Here is a 20,389-nt window from a genome sequence, read left to right as displayed (position 1 = left end):
TTCATTTGTGCTAACTATGGAGGAGGGTAGCTGTTCTCCATTTTTAATCACACCTTGGTCGAGCAGTGTTTGTGAAAAAATAGATAATTGTATTTTTTGCACAAGCACAGAAGTCTCAAGCAGTGGGATAACAGAATTTACTTTACATCTACCCTATGGTACTCCTTTTACTAAATCCAGTAAAATTCAGGAGGTTTGAGATTCAAACCTGCAACCTATAGGTTGCATAGACTCCTGCATTGACCCACTGGGCTAACTCACTGCTGCCCCTATGGAAGCAACCATTCCGCAGAGGATGCTTGTATCTATTTAACCAGCTTCTACTTCTCCTAAAGACAACTGTGAGAATGGTATCCGCATGACATCTGTTGTGACCATGCACCCACAATAAAATGTCACTCAATCACCTTCCACCGGGAACCAATGTCCAGTCAAAACTGTCTGCATGCTCCACAAAAATGCTTGCGCCAAATTGCCTAGTAAGTATGATAGCATTTTGTTCTAAAGGCATCATATAGATACAACTTTATATCCAACTCTTCTCGTCCTTCTCTGGCCTTGACCTTTTTTTAATCCATGGGCTGCAAGGTGAACTCTTTTTTGTGAGAACCACATCTCTAGAGTAAACCTATGAGTAATATTCACACTACATCAGTCCCGTCTCAATGTAATTTCTTCCCTTCGTTTGTGATATATTATTTTGGCTCGTTTACCCTTCTTTTTGTGTTGCTCCTGACATGGTGCAAAACACTGCAGTTGCCACATGTTGGTGGTGCCAGCGCTTCCCCATGCGGAAAGTGGTATGGCCCACTCACAGGACTGCTGCGCAGGCACCATTGCAACCTATGACTGAGGCACCTCTCGTATACGTGGCTTATGGACACAGATGGAGACCTTATGATATAAAGGTTAAGCGGCCCCTATGGAGCAAAATTGTATCCGTGTGAAACATAGCCACTAAAGTGCGCCAGCTGCTTAACGGACTCTGCTTCACACGAGTGCTGCATGTGTTTGTGCTCAACCTTGAAGCCTGATCAATAGCCGTGTGAGCTCCACAGGTAGTACCGACCTCATGACTGCCTCGAAGCGCGAGTTGGACAGATCCATTTCACGTTTAGAAGACGGGGAGGTCCATTTACGTGTTCGGTCACCAGACACTGACGTCTGTGAGAGCCTGGAGGGGGTGCTGAAATGAATAGGCGGAACGCAAGCTATTCCAACGAAAGCTATGTCCAATCTTTAATTAGTTATCGGGGTCAAAGGGTAGGTCAAGGGCCTGCAGCTGCTTCAAGACTAATGTGTCAAAGCAAAAGCGAAGGTAAACACTGAAAGGGAAATGATGCTCCCCGGAGCTTTAATATTTCTGTGACCCCGTGGCAGCCATCACGGCGACTAATGGAAGGCACTGAGCAAATGTTTCAAAGGACTCGGCACAGTGCCTGGCAGGGGGCTGAGGAGGCCTACATGGCCGGACCTATGCGGCTGCATTGTATCCTTCAAGAGGGGCTCGCCGAGGAACCGTGCAGCACACATGCCAAGCAAGCCACCCACTTGGCCGCTTTACAGCCTGACCCCGAAAACATGATATCCCTCCACACTCAGAGATGCAATTATCAAGGGAAGGAAGTGGATGGGGGTCGGGGGGGCACAGCGGACAGTTATAAGGATGTGTTGAGTCTGTGGGCCTCAGTGTTCAAGAAGGACTTCTGGTGAGGGATGACAAATGAGCTATGCCATGCTGTGCTGTGATGCAGCGCTAATGGGCCAAGTTTGACTTAACATGGCCCTAGGATTCCTTTAGCATTGGCTTGGATCCCTTAGAACATATTAGCAGATTAGACATAAGTCTATTAAATGGCAAGCCTGACCACATAAGATTCGACATCCAATAGAGTTGCGTGTTCGGAAATCTGAGCCTAAAGGAGACCCCTTAAAGCACCCTCATTTCTTAAGGAATAAGGGCCAGATGTACAAACTCATTTAGCAGTTGCGAAGCCTAGGATTTGCTAAATCACAGGGTTTGCATCAGTCATACTGCTTTTTCAAATGTACTGAACCCATTTTGCAATTCGATAAGTGTTTATCGAACCTCAAAATAGGTTTAGAAATGCATATCGAATCGCAATTTGGAAGGGGCATGTTTAGGTTGTCTCTCCAATCCATGGATAGGTTGTCAACTCCTTTAAGTAGGTTGTAACCCTTTTACAATGTATCTAATCATGTATATGTTGCAATTTGTGACCGCCCTCATAAATATTGGTGAGGTAGTCCAAATTGCGACCCACTCCAAATTGTGATTTTAGTAGGTCTGTTCTCCCAATCAAAATAGATACACAAACAGTCAGGCCCATATTTATACTTTTTTAGCGCGCATTTGTGTTATTTTTTGACGCAAAAGCAGCACAAACTTACAAAATACAATCCTATTTTGTAAGTTTGCGCCGATTTTGCATAAAAAAAACGACACAAATGCAGCACTAAAAAAGTATAAATATGGGCCTCAGTGCGTAATTTCTGACCACGTTTCGCAAATGAATTTTTGTACTCCTGGCCCTACTTTCCAACTTGATAGACAGTACTTTCCTTCTGCCTGCTGATAATAGCTGGAACAAGAGAGACCTGTTAATGCTGGATCGTCTGTTGCTGTAACTAGGGAAGAAAAATGAAAATGATTAAAAGCCAAATTTGAGAAAGATATTAATAGAGACCAAAGCTAGGAAGAAAACAAAGATCACGCATGTCTAAAATCAACAGGGGCAACATAGAAGAATGTTGTGTAAAAACACCCTGTGTATCAAAAGCAGCTTGATGGGCATAGTCTGCGTAGCTACAGGGGGCAATAGATGTAAACATGCAGGCAGGGCAGTCAGGCCTTGCCAGCTGTTTATGCAGTGCATGCTCTATGAGCTTCTGTTCTCGTCCTGCCTCACCTCAAATCCACTGCACCTCTGTGGAAATTAAATTCCGTTCTGCCAGCTCTTGACAGCACCTCCTTTCCCTACCGTCGGAATAAGCCTTGCTTTTTCATTTCTGCACAAAAACCGCATTCCTAATTGCTATCTGTGCAGCACCAAAGGATTCATAAACCTTGCAAATTAAGAACTCAAGTTCCTACCCCCGGATTTCGTTAAATAAGGTTGCTCATCTCACATAATTAGTGGAGTTTAAAAAAATTGAAATTATTCTGCAGAGGGAAGGTTTAAACAGTCGTGCATGTACAATACATACTTAGAAGTTTCCTTTTTTAAATAAAGCTGCAATAAACAACGAGCCGTGGGAGCTGCAGATTAGATGCTGGAAACTTTACAAAGTAGACACGCTTCTGTCAATCCCTAGAGAATTACAACAATTTAGGTATTCTCTAAATACATTAAAAGGACCTCTGTCCCTGTTCAGATCCTTCATTAAAAAAAAAAACAGTGCATGATGTTTAGTGGTCATTTATATGTTTGTTTAAATGTTTTCTATAGAGTAGACCTTTCTGCTGAATCTTTGGGGGCTTCTGACTGGAATTGATCAAGAAATGAAGAATGTGGCTAAACAGCAAGACATTAATATATTCAGATCACAACTGGAAGTTACTTTTGACAGGGGAAGAGCTAAAACCACAAGAAGAGATAAATGAAGTAATGAGTACAGGGTGGCCTTAGGGATGGGTGAGCAGTATGTGCTGGTTAAATGCGCGCTTGGGGCACAAGTGATTGGAATGCACAATAGTGTGATCCAAAGGTAGGTGCATGGGACATTTCCAAGGTGAGGCCCACCATGCAGGCTCCCACACGTAGATGGAGGCACCACTATCTCTTTTGCACTGTACTAACATGCCTGGTTCTCGACAAGTCAGAGAAGGTTCTCATGCCTCCATTTTGTCTTGCTTTTCACCTATTTAATTTCATTTAATTTTCTTAATACTTTTTACAACTTTCTATACAAGTTATAACTACCATGAAATAATTAAAAACATTATACAAGTCAATAACCTCTATTCACTGCCTATATATTCAGAAAACGTCCAATGTATAGAAGCAATACGGTTCTCGCATTTTTGGGCCCTTCCAAATGTAAAAAAAGTCATAATTTCACTGGAACACTTAACAATCCACACCAAGATCCAAGCTAAACCAGAAGTAGTTGAAGTGTTCCGGCATCGGTATACACAAGCTAATCTGACTGACTATGAACTCAGTTAAAGAAGAAAAAATGTTTGTATGTACATTTTAAAAAAAGGACTTTATTGCACTTGATATGGATTAGTGCAACATTTTAGCACCTTTACATGACCCAAAATTACACTGGTGCACAATTATCTAAAGTTCGGAGAAGGAGCGCCAACATTTCCTCTTCTGCTTCATTGTTCAAAAATAAAACTTAGCTCCATTGTAAGCAGTCTCAGAAGTGACTTTTGTCTCGGTTTGTGTTTTTTACGCAACCCATTGTTTAACCCATTCTTGCACTTATGTGTGCATGCGCTTTTCATTTGTTGAGAACTGTTACTAAAGGTTGACCTGCATATATTTACATAAAGCGAGAAAAACATTGATGATTAAAAAAGAAAGTCAATAATTATGATTAGGAAGTAAACAGAACGTTCAATTTGCATCAAGGTCGCCTGATTGGATTAGATCTTCGATGACGGCTTCCTGGCAATCACCCGCTGTGCATGCTTAACATAGAGAACGTCTGCCACTCAGGTCACCTTCTATCAGCAATCATGCCCTTTCACCATAGATTTGAGTACATATACCAAAACCTCTTGTGCCTGCCACTTCCAGGCAGCAAATACTCTGCTAAAAATATCTTCTGAAGTGATAGTCAGTTTTATAAACCCCGTGGCGGTCCCTCTTCAACCCACAGCAAGATAATTACTTTCCATAAATAGTATAAATTCATGACAAAGTATCTGTGTCACAAGCATAATGGTATAGAGCAGCCTTTTTAGAGCCATAGATTTTTATTTGCATGTATCCAGAAATAGTTACTACGTAATGTTCACTCCACTAACCATAACCATTTTAATTACAGTAGCTGAAAAAAGTATGCTCACTTTCATACACTAAGCAGTAAGTACCAATAAAACTAAACCATATAGCTTTCTGAATACATTGGAACATAGGTCGTCACTGTGAATGGCATGCTGCCCCCAAACATGCCCCCTTCAGATCATGTGACCTGTCAGTACATAGTTTTAAGAAATATATTCTCCGTGTGTAGTCAGTCTCTCGTCTTATTTGGTATATGCTACATAAATGAGTATGATATATTGGTAGAACAGATAAATGGGTGTGCTTGACTTTCTAGTGACCATGTCACCCCACACAAAATTGTCTCAAGGCTTGATTTTCGGCACACACAGTTTTCTTCCTTCATAAGAGAGTGGTGTTCAGATTAGCATTTCTTAGGAGTTAAGTGACAAGGTTGCTAGAATGGACCTAAACAATACTAGGTGAACTGCTTTGAGACTTATTAAGAGATACAGCGTTTGCTGATGATTAAATATAATTACTTTGGGCCACCTCCGTTATGTGTGTGTAACGTATGACTCAAACTTATTCATCCTACAAAACAGAAACATCTCTGTCGTGAGCTAATGTGCATTATCCTCACACAAAACAAGTACCAAAGATACAGCAGTTTGTAGGAAGTATATTTTAGTTGGACACCAATCGAGAATGGACACGCCTTGTTCCAAGCATGCATCCACATCACACTTGTGTATCTCACTACTCTTGAAATGAAAAATTAAACCTAACCATTACCATATCTCAAGTTTACTTTACAACCTAATCTAACCATCACCATATTTCAAGTTTACTTTACAACCTATTCTAACCATCACCATATCTAAAGTTTACTTTACAACCTAATCTACCCATCACCATATATCAAGTTTACTTTATAACCACTATTCATTATGAGCCATGTTCACTAATTCTTAATTTGACTCACATGTGAGATGGACAAGGAGAAACTGTACCACGACCATTAGTCTGTAAGGAATGGTCTTTGACACAATCATTGCAAGCAGTACTTAAAGAGCCAAGCCCTTAGCACCAAAAGCAGTGCACCATTCAGTATCCAAAATCCTTCGTACTTCTAGAAGCTAAGATTGTCAAACTCTAAACCATTAACACAGTCTTCGGTACCTAGGAGGATAATGTGCCCCACAGGACCCAAAAGACAAACATTTATGTCCTCATTTAGAGTGTCCAGAGAACTGAAAATCTTCCAATTTTTTAAAGAAATTCTAAATATAGAAGACAATCCACTGGCTGAATGTCCTTTACAATACTATCTCCACAGGACAGGAACTTCAGCCATTGGATTCCACTTCACGTGTAGAGTTTTCCTCAGAAACCTAAGGATTTTCAGTCCCCACCAAACTCTGAATGAGGCCCATAGCACCTGTTGTTTCTTCAGCTTGTTCTGTTCAACTTTGGTTTGCGAAGGCAAAAGTTATCCTAGAAATTCACTATAGCCACTGACTTTGTAACTGATTTCCAAAATAAGGATTTACACAGAAGTTAATGCCAGGTAGAGAGCCTCAAAATCTTGTTTGGCTCCAATCCAGGTAGGCCAAAGCTGGACATTATTACTGCAGACCTTAATAAGTGCTGGTATTTCAATGGCCTCCAGAATTATTCATCTCAAAAGCTTTCCCTCCAGAAACCAGAGCAGGCCATCTTCTTGTGACCTATACACCAAACCCAGATGCTGCATCGTTTTACCTTCTTCCATATATCAAACATTTCAAAGTCTCTTACTTTATGCTTCCAAGAACACTACAAAATGGCATCTCCACAGCCTTAGCAGCCTCCAGCCCTTCTTTTTCTCTCTCCGGGCCTTTGGCAGTGGGTTTTGATTGACACTTTCAGCCTGTTTATTTTAATGTCTAGCTGACTGACTGTCTTCTGTAATTCTTGGACCTTCCCTGCAAGTCTCTCTTCCATCTCAACCACAGCAGTCAGGATGGGATCTCCAGGCTACGAGACAGGCCATTTTGAGTGCCGGCCAGTGTTATATTTGGCCCTCTTATCCTGTGGAGAAAAACACCTCTCATGTGCCTCGATGCTAGGTGGTGTTTTTCAGATTTATGAAATTGTTTTCCAAGGCGTTCCTTTTTTAACACAGCCAAAAATATTCTGTAAGGAAAGCCTTTGTGTCCCCTCCTCCCACCACCCAGCCTCCCCAGCCAGTTTCTATTTTCTGAAGCCTGTAGCAAGTGAAGTACAGCATTACATTGCACTGGTGTCAAATGTGTTATGATGGCTGTAGTTCACATGAAAACGTATTTTGTGTATAGAAATGAGGGAGGTATTAAAATGGGTATTTGCCATAAAAACTTCCACGGCAGCTTGTAACCAGGTAATTTTCTTACAAAGGGGAGGATCTGACTAGGAAATGTCTGAGATTTTGAAATGTCAGGACATGTACTCCCATCCAAAAATACACACTCACTTGCACACACACCAAAACAGATAATAATTTCTAAAGGCTCTGTCCGGATCCTAAAACAGGTTTATATGTTTTTTGCAGTCCATGTCTAGGGCAGTGGACTCTCAATCAGGACAAAAGATGAGACAAAGTAATGCCTTCTAAAACTTATTAACTGTATATGCTGGACTAGGAAAAACAGTTCTTCAAGCTCAGAAAAAAGGACTGCAGCTGCAAGAGATTCTTGTGGAGAAACTACACTTCCTATCACTTCCTCCAACCTATGGCCTTCCACAAATTCCCACAAGAGATATCCTATCAGAAGGGCGGATGGCTCCTTTCTAAGCTTTTTTGGCTTTCTGGGACCTCCAGTATCTAACAGGAGATACTTGGCTAACTCTAAAACTACGTGGAACTGGCTCTTGATGCCCATCATAACACACCGCCCACAATGTCAGTTTTCCAATAGATTTTAATTTCCCTCTTTCTTGGCAAATACACAACAATTTAGCCCGTCCCAATATGCAACTTACGATTGCACACTGATGCTACTTGAGAGTTATATTTACATTTGATAGATCAGTGGACTAAAGCAACTTTCGCAAAAATCTGCAACGAACCTGAAGTTCACTCATTCAAGTCACTTCAGAGTTAGGCTCAGGCTTACCTTGCTGAGTTTAATGACCAGAATTCCATTTAATAAGAACACCTTCTGTATATGTATTTATAGTTATTGCTTGCATGTACTCCACTGTAGATTTCACACACTATAGTCATTAAAAGAAAAAAACAGGCATTCAAATAAAATAATTTTGTGTGTGGTTGATGGGCATACCACATTTGATTCTGCCTTGCTGTACCGATCGTAAGTGCATAGGTCAGAAAAATGTGGTGAGCAGGCGTAGCATGCGTCCTTTCTTGGTGCCTGCTGTTTGCTGTGCATGATGTGATGTTTTGTCTTTTTAATAAGCTGGAGTGTTATTGTCAGATCTTCCTAAACTGGCTAATTTTGGTGATCTCTATGCACCTCTTTAATCCGCCCGCTTCACTAGGAGCTTTCTTAAGCAGGTATCTCATTTTTTCCCATTCTGCTGCGCTCACATTTTTTACTCTTGACTCCCACGTATTACCAGAATTGATCCTCCCTTCCTGTAAGAGCAGATGAGCAAGAGCTGAGGTTTTGATTCTGTTTTGGTGCTCAGAGAGTGAAGAGACTGTGGAACCCACTCGAGCCCGCTTCACTGTATCGCGCCACCTCCCCCGGGCGCTGTCGAAAAGACGCTGTCGAAAAGAGGCTTTTAGTGGCGTTTTTCATCCTTGCTCAGCACCGACTAAGTGTACATCTTTCACATCACTTTGAGACAGGATACCCATCTGTCAGATGATATTCCTGCCTACTACTGTTTGATTCTAAACATTTTTGCATTCTCCTATCAGAGGAAATACACCTCTGTCACTTCTTAAACTGTTCGACTGGTATCTTTGTAGAATCTATGCTGGCGCAAAAATTCTAACACAACGTTATGACACTGTTACTGTCAATAAAGTGCATCATTTATTTATTTACTCCTGCGCCAGCAGGCTGCAAATTTTTAAATGAGCATCAGCTCCTCATTGTTGTCTTGGGTCTATTTGTTCAAGATGGCTATTCGTAAAGACAAGGGGAAGAGAAGCCTGTCGAGTGCTGTGCATATAAATGAAAGGCCCCTCCTCTCTACCGTTCCTCGTGCCCCTTCTGCATCCTATGTGTTGCGTCAGGAAGGTAAGCCTCTGGCATTTCATCTTCATGAACGCTGAAATGATGAGGACGGCTAACCTTTTGGCGTACTTCGCTAACCTGATCTTTTCTGGGACCTTTATTGATCAATGCAGCTGTCAGTCACAAAGCACGCACTGCTGAAAGTAGAGAAAAGTGAAAATTGAGGCAGTCTGTTAGGTGTGTTTGCTTTCTCCTGATGCACCTGTCAGTAGTTGCACGTGCCCAACGCTTGCGCTGCCTGTCATGGCTGCCCTGATTGTTCTTCGATACTAATGGAGGTGACCCTTGGTGTCCAAGCTACGTATTTTTTTTCTAGGTGGTTTGGAGCTTAGTGTAGCAGTAACTAAGAGAAGAGGAACGTCTTTTGGCTCGGAAAGAGGGAAAAGCATGGCATTGGAGCATGCTTTCGCTAGAGAGTTGCATTCTCTTATTAAGGTTCTGCAAGCACTGCTCCTGGTAACAGTAAATTACATGTTCTCATTTTGATGAACATAAATTGCTCTAGGATTGAAGGTGGATAGGTTCTCCTGCAGGTCAAAAGCCATTTAGAAAAGTGTTGAAGCAGCTAGATTTACTTGTCACGTGCCGCCAATAACACTGCAGAGTCCGGCTGTCCTCTGGAAGGATCGTTGGACACCATGAATTTAGCAGGTTCACTGCATGAGACAGAGCTTTTTGCACTAGCCAGATTTGGTATCTTCGGGCTTCACTGCTGCACACATGTAGAGCATTTCTAACTGCAGCACAAGTCGATACATATAGATCAGTGGTTTTCAAACCTTTTAATGTCGCACCCTCTCCCCCCTAGTGGAAGAAAAAAAAAAATCACCAGGCCCCCCCCCCTCAGAATTTTCTATAATTATTCTTTTAAGTTGGCAATGTTTAAACATGCTTAGACTTAATTAAACATTGCAGTTAAGTTCGGTTCTCTTTTTAAATATGCAAAACCATGTTTTCTGCTTGAAACCAAGCACTGTTATCTGCCTAATGCTTCTTTTTGTCAGAGTCGGGCGCCCCCCCCGGGATCACTTGAGACCCCCCTCGGGGGGCCCGCCCCCCAGTATGAAGACCTCTGATATAGATAAACGCAGCAACGCACGTATGCTGGTGTCTAACAAAATCTAAGTAGAACTTCAATATATCTTGATGACACTGGCTCAAACCCCCGTATTGTCTTTGTCATGGTCCAGATATGTACACTTCAAATATACACATAAATCACTTACCATGCATTGCTGTAGGGCATGGAGAGCGACCTATTAGTATGTTTTTCTGAAATATACCCATCAAACTGCAGATTATGCAATCAAAGGCATTCTCCTGACAACACAGACTAAGGGCCAGATTTACAAGAAACTGGTGCAGTGCAGTGTTGTGCCAAAATCAGCAGCGCTGCTCCGCACCAGGTTTGAAATGCAGGGCTGCGCCATATTTACAAGAATACGGTGCCGCCTCGTGTTTCTCCCTGCGCCGGCGCTAAGTTAAGCTGCCTGTCCCTTCCTGCACATAAACAATCTACAGTGGTGATTTGGCACTTCTATGTGTGCTGCACAACTCAACACACATAGAAGTACCAAAGCGTCAGTTTTGAATGATTGTTTATGTGCAGAAAGGGCCACCTTCTTGGCCATAAACAACCATCCATGGCATTTTGCAAAAAAACGAGGAGGAATAAAAGCACTCCTCCTCGTTGTGCCATGCTAACGCCACCCCTGGGGTGGTGTTAGCTTTTGGCGCTGCCACAGATTTATGATTTCTCGTAAATCTAGGGCAGCATCATAAGCAATGGGTGTTGCGATGGAACTCCCACTGCACATCCCACCGCATGGCCCCCTGACACAGAAAAATGTGTCAAAGGGGCCCATTTTTACTAGGAGGCATAAACACACAAAAGTGGCATGGCACCTCCTTGTAAATATGGAGCAATGGTTAGCACCACTGGAGCATCGCAAAAAGTGACACTCCTGTGTCATTACGGCCATGCAAATCTGGCCCTAAAAGTGCACACAAGGCATGGTCATTTGTCATGTACGTTCATGTCTTTTTGTGCTCCTGTGGCAGTTCACAACTGGGCAGTAAGTAGAACATATGCTGTTGACAGATCTATCTGCTTAGAATTTGTAGTACGCTCTCAGATCTTACCAGGGTAGTAAATAATTGGCTTTTCTTAATTTTGTCTTGTATTTCTGATAATAAATCTTCTGCTGCAAGCACTAGATCAGGTTTGGGGGTATTAATCAGAGATAGAAGCCTTGGCATGCTTTATGTACTCAGCATATTCCTCCATCAGTAATCAAATGTTTTAACCAGATGGACATTAGGGTGGTCATTATGAACTAGGCGGTGTGGCCCACCATGCCGGCGGTGGCGGGAAATCCCGCCAGTCAGCATGGTGGGATACACCGCCACATAAAGAACACCATGAGGGCCACCATCTGCAGCCCTCACTCACCGCCAGGCTGCCTCCATCAGCGGTCGGAATCATTATCCGACAGGGCAGAGGTGCTGCCCCTTGGATAATGATTTCTCAGCCTCCAGCCTTTCCCTGGTGGGTTTCCCTGCCAGGGGAAGGCTGGCGGAAGGGGTGCACCAGGGCACCCCTGGTGGCCCCTGCACTGCCCATGCACTTGTCATGGGCAGTGCAGGGGCCCCGGTGCAGGGCCCCATCGCGCAGGTTGGGCAGGGATCTGCGCGACGGGTGCAGCTGCACCTGCCGCACAGAGGCATTGGTGGCGGCTCCATGTGGAGCCACCGTCAATGTCCCGACCAGGCACTCCTGTGGGCCCACAGGAATGTACATTATACGGCCAGCGGGGATCCAGGGAAGCTGGCGGTCAGTATTTTGACCACCGGCATGAGCACAACGGTTTCGACCGCTGCGTTCATAATGAGGGCCTATGTTTTTAAAAGAGCTGTAATATGAAATTCTTAGAAAAATACTCCAACAAACAATTCCTTTTTCTGTCTATGTCAAAACGTTGTGATATGCCAACAAGCTCAGCTTCACTAAATTCTGTTTCTTTTTTGTCTCTCTTGCAGATGATGACTTCTTTCATGAGCTTCCCGAAACATTCCCTTCAGATCCACCTGAGCCTCTGCCTCATTTTCTCATTGAGCCAGAAGAAGCCTATATGGTAAAGAACAAGCCAGTGATCCTGTATTGTAAAGCCACGCCGACCACCCAGATTTACTTTAAGTGTAACAGTGAATGGGTCAACCAGAAGGACCACGTAGTGGATGAAAGAGTGGATGAAACCTCAGGTAAGTGAGTGAGTGTGCCCAAGATAAAATCACATTGTTCTGCCCTGTCACGATTTTTGTGGTGATGCACTCACTGACAACTCAAATTGTAGTGATGGATTCATTGATAAGTCTGGTGTATTTTAGGCAGGTTTCAGGACAATTTTCTCTCAACCTTTGCACAGATATTGGACCTGATTTAGAGTTTGGCGGAAGGTTTACTCCGTCAAAAATGTGATAGATATTCCTTCCGCCATATTATGATCTAATTATAGCCTACTAAGATCGTAATACGGCAGACAGGATATCCGTCATGTTTGTGACAAAGTAACTCATCTGCCAAACTCTAAATCAGGCCCACTGTTACAATGTTGCAATGTTGTTAATACTCCATGGGTAGATAAGCTAGGATTTTTCTTTTTTCACCCTGTTCCAACTTCTCCGTGCTTGACATTATGTACACACAAGTAGATGCTGCAATGCACACACAAACACACACACACACACACACATTTATATATTCACATGTGTGTGTGTGGTACGTGCATTGTGATCTTGGAGTTCTGGTGACATTTACAGGCCACTCGGCCTTCATTCTTGTGAGTTATGATGTCACCAGAACTCCACAATAGAAATATTGGGCTATATTACAAATTGACCTATCTCTCTCTCTTGCTCTCTCTCTCTCTCTCTCCCTCTCATTTGTGGGGATATAAGTACCCCACATTATTTTGTTATTGTGAGTAAAACTAACAGCCTATTTTTCCACTGGTTGGAATAATCTGCATTAAAACCATTTGGTATGCGCCTACGCGTTACATCCTAATAGTTCACTTCTGCACTTGCTGTGGCCTCACAACTCCTACTGAGGCACATTTTTTAGCTAGAAGCAGATTAATTTTGTTGGGATGCAGTGTTTGTATGCCACATTGTGCATGTCTACCGTATACATGTGCGGGACAGGCACAGCCGTACTGAAAAGAATTCAGGTAAAGCTCGAGACCATAGAGAGCAGAATGTTCAAACATTCGTCGTTTGGATGGAGGGGCTATTCCTAGGAAACTTTCCTGATAAGCACTTACTTTGTAATGAGTCCCATTTGCATTAATTTGATATAAATTTCATGAGGAGGATACCTTGACTATTTAGTACAGATAAGCTCCTCATGAACCAACATTGGACAACCCTGACCCAGCCACTGGGTTTTGTGTAATCAGGAAGTGATCTGATGAACCTTTCAATCCAATTACGGTTTCTATGTTTCTTAATAGTTGATATTTTGTCGATATGTTGCTCTAACACTTAAAAGGAGTTATTTTCCATATGATAAACAATAGCTTATGCATATATACTCTGCACTGATTGAACTTCATACACCTCTGCAGTTTGAAAGTCCTGTCTCCTGTCTCGAGCAGCCTGACACATATGTTTGGATTTACATATCTATTGTGCCAATGACAAGTACAGGACTGAATAGAAAGGGGGTGGGGTAGCCTCGGGGAAGGGAATAATTGGAATCTCTTTCCAGTCATGACATGTCTTTTTGGTTAATCACATAGATATTTAGCCCTCTTTTACGCCCTGTCAGGCGGCTGATCATCATTCCATTAGCTCACTAATCTCAATGGCCAGGTCAATGTGGTGGTGTCATTATGCTTTGTCAGACCAGAAGGGATGCTTCCTTTTGTTTCTCCTCCATGAAGATCAGTGGTAGTCAACCCATTCATTCTGTCCAGTATTGACTATGCAAATTCTTATTATCACTGACCAAACACTGGATCACTGTTATGTGGATCTGCTAGCCTGCTCCATCCAGATGCTGCAAGAAATTGCAAACATGGTGGTACATCTGGTATGTAACCTCAAGAATGTTGATAGGGTCTCTGAGTCCCAAAAGGGACTGCTCAGGCATCCAGTGGTAAAGCAGAACAACAGGTACAATTCATGTCCCTCAAATCATGTTGACACAAAAGCGGCGCAAACTTACAAAATATAATTGTATTTTGTAAGTTTGCACCGCTTTTGCGTTGAAAAATGACGCAAATGCGGCACAAAAAAGTATAAATATGGACCCAAATCTTGTTCAATCCTGTCCGAAATCGTTTTCATATGATACTCTAAATGTCAAATGCTGTTTGCCGCAAAAACGTTTATACCTGGTACTACCACTTTACATGCAACGTTTAGGTGACATAGCACATGCTGCAGTGTCCTTAAGAAACATCTTGTGGTGCTAATCACCTGCCGTAAAAAAGTCCCACGTCTTGTGCACTGTCCGACAGTTGGCAGAACACCAAGTCCACTGAGTCCATCTCTATGCCCCAAAATGTGTTGTACATGGCTTTTCAATCTTTTCTAAATCTTTCATTACTCCTTACAAAACTGGAATTGATCATTAGCTGCTGCCTTTGTCATCTGCCCTTACCACCATCAAGAAATCGTAGAGGTACTGCAGCACTTGCCTAACCCCATTATATTGCTCACAGCCCACTCAAAAAATGTGCTAAAAATAGATCAAGACAGGAACCTCCCATGGTGATTTCTTTGTTATTAAACATTTGTCCTTCAAACTGGATGTCTAGGAGCTGAAAATTGTCCACACGAACAGCAGGAGGCAGCAAGCTGATTTAATATCAGTTTTTCATATCTGTGCAACAATCGTGCATTTTAATGGAATCTACACTGCCACATCAGTATTAGAATATGTCACAGAGCATTCGTCAAGGTCAATAAAATCATTGACAAAGCCAAGATCTGCCCAAGGAAGGTGATGTGCCAGTCTAAATTCCCCTTTCGTTTCATGTGCTTACAGGGTAAATGATGAGGTTCTGGTCTGTCTATCCACTGTAATCTTCTCTACAGTTTGATGGACTGCCACCCCCTACTGCAGGTCTAGCTACATGACGCTGGGGGCATTTATTATGGCTATTCTGCTTTTTCTTTTCTAGAATCCTAGATTGAAACCTGGAACACTCCTTATCTGAGATGCCTGCTAAGTGCCCCTCATGCCCACTCTGTCATTCTCCTGCCTATGTTTGTGGCACCCTGGTCCTATCTCACTGTGCTGATGTTCAGACTTTTCACTGTATACTCTCCTGTGCCCTCACCCAGTGCTCTATGAGCAGAGGCACCAGCCATGCAATTTCCCATTTTTCTCCAGCATTTTGCCTCGTTGCGGGGCCAGCTTTTCTGGTTCTCACATCCTTAGTTGAAAGCCTTGTTGTCATCTGTCCCAAACTGACATTGCTAGACCTGAGCTCCATTTGTATATCTCCACTATTCCTCCATGGGTCTCACTCATGACCGTCCTTGTGAATGTGCATTGGCCTTATCCTCTGTTGTTGGTCCTGTCCTTGCAGAAGAGGAGCAGGCTGTATCCCTGGAAGAAGTTGGAGATTCTGAGCCCCATGATCCCAGTGTTGACCTGCCCTCTTCCCATCCTACGGGTAGACTCACATGCCAGGACTGCAGCTGGCACATTCACAGATGGTCCTATTTTGTACCAATCGCACCGTCGGTGGACCACCTATCTTCTTGTTTGCCACTATAGCCATAGATATTAAGAAGTCTACCTTACCTGAGCAGGGGAAAATTATTTTCACACAGCACATGCATCTGATGCCCTGAGTCCTCTAAAATCCCTAGGCGGATAGGGCAGTCAAGAATGTTCAAAGATATATTTCATAAACCTATACATTCTTTAACAGTAGCCCAAAATGGGAAAGGTTATGAGTGACAGGCTTCAAAGCTCCACAACATTTCACTTTAGAAGAATAGATTTTATAGGGTATTACCAAGAAAAGATTCTGCTAAATGCAAACATATAAACTGTTACTATCTGCCACTCTGTCTATAAATGTGTGAGTAGCAAGGTGCATGATAAAGTGTGCTTGGATTTTACTGGGTATTCTACGAAAGGTTGTGGTTGGTAAGGGTGTAAATGTTTTTCAGATTGAAATCCTAGAAAAGTAATCTTGCTCTATACCGTTCATGATTTTGGGGCTCTCCATATGTGCTCTGGTTTTTCAGGAGATCAGGTATGGAGTCTTTCTGTGCCTTTCCTAAATCCATGGTATTAGAAAGATCCCAAAAGAGTTTTTACAAAGTGGTGGCAGTGGTGGGATTCAAACCTATGCCTCAAACATTTCGTAAAGCAGAAAATGATGTAAAATTGGTGCAGAACTGGTATGGGCCAGTGCCATTCTTAAGTGTATTGCCTTCTGTTTCTAATAAGTGTTGGCTATAATAGCACAAAAAGGTAGGAATAAAATAAACAATTACACAGATGCTAAGAACTATTATCTTTTACTTATTTTTTAGGAAATGCAATTTCTGTTAGAGCACTGAAACCTTGCTGAGGTTTCCCTTTCTCATACAAGTAAGTCTAATCGATCATGCAGTTGAGTCCCACCATGATAGAAACCAGGTGCTAAAGATAGACTCACACGAGACTCCCGTATACAGAGAAGGCAGGTGCACTTTCTTTCGAAGTAGTAGAAGTACAAATCCCCAAGGAGAGCTATGCAATGTTAAGTTGCTTGGAGACCCTTTTGCAGGCAACTAGCTATAGTAAATCTCATATCAGTTGTGAAGGAAACTGTATTGATTGCCAACATTTCAAAAAGCCACAGCCTTCACCAGTATTCAGTCTATATAGATGCAAGGCAGACTTGCTTGACTTGTGAGAATGAGGAGACAATGTGAGGTTTTAATAATGCCAACATTCACTTTGTTTAACAGAGTCCTTTACATCCATAGTCCTCTGGTGCAATGAAGCTGAGACAGACTTTAAGTATACTCTATGAAGCAACACAGCCAAAACCTTATTACAGAGGTCATTTAATAATCAATAGTGAAGCAATGATCATGCATTAGTCATGCCTTGGTTTCACTAAGGGATGGGGCAGTATTTTAGGATGTAAGAAACATATGTGTGCAGAGTAAGTGAAGTGGGACAACATGAGGGTGTTCAAGTAGACCTAAGGAGAAAGCATGAGTCAGGGCTGTGGACATGGCCTATAGGTTATAATGGAGCATACTGACAATGAGGGGCTAAAGCATAATGTTAGGTCTATGAGCACTGAGTGACCCATAGAGCCTAACTGTTTACAGGCCCAAACTCTGGAATTCCTCCCCATGACCTTGATCTGTTTCATTGTTTGCATATACCTCACAGTCAACATGAAGCTGACAAACAAAATGCAAGATCTTGAACAAGTGACTGAGCTGCACTGAAAGATTCTTTTGCAAAATAAGGGATGCCATGTACACTTTCCAAAGCACTTGATACTACTTCACAGAATGCCATCAATCTCACTTGCTTCAGGACAATGAGTGATGTGTGAGTAAAGCACATGGTCACCAATATGGTATTGTGGCATCAAGATTCTAATTGTACTGTAAAGAGGGGGACTCTCCAAGTGCAGATGAATTTTTATCAAAACAGTTGAGCTAAAGATCTCTCTGAAGGAAGACCTGGTCCCCATCATGCTGAGTTGTATTTCGAAGCTGTAGATCCTAGACTGAAAATTACCTCCCACCACACCAAGTCTACCTGAAATGGGAAACAAGAACGTAGTAGTTGTGAGGAGGAACAAACAGATAACACAGATAATCTGCCCTTGAGCCATTTGGAACCAAAACCATAAGAGGCTTTAGGAGCATGGCTGAGGGACATGAATTGTACCTGTTGTTCTGCTTTACCACTGGATGCCTGAGCAGTCCCTTTTGGGACTCAGAGACCCTATCAACATTCTTGAGGTTACATACCAGATGTACCACCATGTTTGCAATTTCTTGCAGCATCTGGATGGAGCAGGCTAGCAGATCCACATAACAGTGATCCAGTGTTTGGTCAGTGATAATATTTTCAAACTCATCAGGATCAGTGGGTTTTGGTGTGTAATGGAAGAGCCACAGGTGTGCTGAAGGATCGCTTGACGTGAAAAAAGTAGTGCCATACCATGGCATTTCTGGAGTTCTTGTTACTTATGTTGTCCACAAAGTTCTTCTGGGGTTCTTGCCAATCTTGCTGGTTGTGAGATTGTGGGAACTCAAGCTGGAGAACAAGAAGATTACTTTTGTAATCACCAAGAAGGGGCAGTGCTGACGATCAACATAATGATGGCTTATGGAGGTGCAGTAGCTACTTGGAAAACTAATACTGCTTTGCCTCAGAGGAGCATTTTGTTTTAAATATGCCTTTTTGCAGGCTTTGGACAACGTGGTAGCTAAGAAACTATAAACTTTACACTTGTATAGCACACTACTCACCCATTAGGGTCTCAAGGTGCTATACACATAAGGCTGAAGAACCCCTCCTGGCTTTTCCCTATGAGGCACCCACTCCTAAACAGCCCCAGCGTAAAGCCAAGTATCCAAGCACTGTTGTGGATATTAAGCAAGCTATTGGCCAGAGTTACAGAGTGGGACCCATTAATTAGATTAGGCATTGAGGTGAGAATTATCTGGTCCAAGGGAATTGAGCCCAGGACCCACCGTGGTGGGAATTGAACCCTGGTCCTAGACCAGATCTCTGCATCAGGGTCTGCCGCTCTAACCATTGTGCCACACTTCTCCCCACTTATAATGTCTTCTATCATTCGCAGTGGTCAAGATTCCGTGGCCTGATATAAGAGGCAGGGCAAAGTGGGAACCTAGTTCCAAACGGAATGTAAACTCTAGGATTATAAGAGCCTAGAGATTGTCTCTCTTCCCGTGTGTACCATATTGGCATGTACAAGAAGAATTTTTGAGAAGTGATACCAGGAGGAGAGATGTTGGTGTAAAAGGCATGATGGCCAAAAGGAAGAATATGGGTAAATATGTGATTAAGTTGACATATGTGATGATATCAGGGAAATGCAATGCATAGAATTGTGAAAAGTGATTTAGGGACTAGGGGCCAGATGTAGGTAGCGTTTTGCATGGCGCAAACTGCGAAAATCGCACTTTGCGCCATGCAAAACGCGCATTGCGATGCTCATTCCCATTTTGCGAGTCGGTACCGAATCGCAAAATTGGAAATTGCTACATCTGGCCCTAAAAGCCATAAGGGAGTGAATTTGTGAGGTCCATTTTGGAACAGTGGTCCAGGTAACTTAGGATAAAACCAGATGGCGACAACACATCACATCTGTGATAGTGTAAGGAATTCTTGCGCAGGTGAGACTCATGTGCACTTCCGCCTGGGAGTTCAGACTTTTCAGGTCCAAATTTAATTTGATGTTCTTTGAAGCATTTTGGATGTCTATGTTAGTACTGGCAGTGAGTTATGGGTCATTGTGTTGTGGGGGCCATGTTGATACAGGCTGACGGAGTGTACATAGGAATCAAGAGCGGTATGACAGACTAGAGGGACTTAGGGGCCTAGGTGAACTTGAGGATGCTGTGCAAAAAGGTGATATGTCCAAATAGACAAATGCCTGGCAGGTACATAGATATGATAGCGCAAGGATTTAGTATGAGTTATAGACAGACGGTTGTTGGTTGTTCTGCCAAAATGACTGAGGTGTGGTAGCTGGCATACCAGGCAGTTTGGCACATCATCAGCCAAAATGTTAGGTATGAGAGACAGCAGAAGTTAAAAAGGCATTTGCATGTGGAAATTGAAATGTACATGGAGCTGTGTGTGCCAAGGTTGGTTATCTTGAAGTGGTGGCTAGACTGTGGTTTTGTTAGCATACCTGAGGTTGCAAAGGAATGGGGTGCATTTGTGGCTACTCACTAGTGAACTGGGCCAATCAAGAAGCAGAGAGGCATTCACAGTCAGTCAGCAACTAGGTTTAGGTGGTAGGAAGGTAGAGATACATTGGCCTGGAAAAGGGAGCATGTGTTTCAGACAATTATTGTCAGCATTGTATGAGCAGGGAGAGTTGAGGCTGAGACCAAATGATATGATCATACATTTGGGGGCAAATGGGTGGTCCAGGGATCAATTTTAGATCAGATAGAAATGAT

The 20,389-nt window shown here is 42.8% G+C and overlaps 1 protein-coding gene across 4 annotated transcripts in view; it reads left to right on the top strand.

Moving 5' to 3' along the window:
• UNC5C (unc-5 netrin receptor C) overlaps positions 1-20,389 on the top strand; it is a 394,404-nt gene that overhangs the window by 197,387 nt on the left and 176,628 nt on the right. For all 4 annotated transcript variants that reach the window (XM_069238193.1, XM_069238177.1, XM_069238185.1 and 1 more), the window contains exon 2: positions 12,230-12,451. In XM_069238193.1, the coding sequence (XP_069094294.1) occupies positions 12,230-12,451 (222 nt within the window). The remainder of the gene's footprint in view (positions 1-12,229; positions 12,452-20,389) is intronic.

Source organism: Pleurodeles waltl, chromosome 1_2 (genome assembly GCF_031143425.1).
Source record: "Pleurodeles waltl isolate 20211129_DDA chromosome 1_2, aPleWal1.hap1.20221129, whole genome shotgun sequence".
Lineage (NCBI taxonomy): Eukaryota > Metazoa > Chordata > Amphibia > Caudata > Salamandridae > Pleurodeles > Pleurodeles waltl.
Note: the sequence above shows the minus strand (reverse complement) of the source record. Positions and strands in the feature narration are given on the sequence as shown.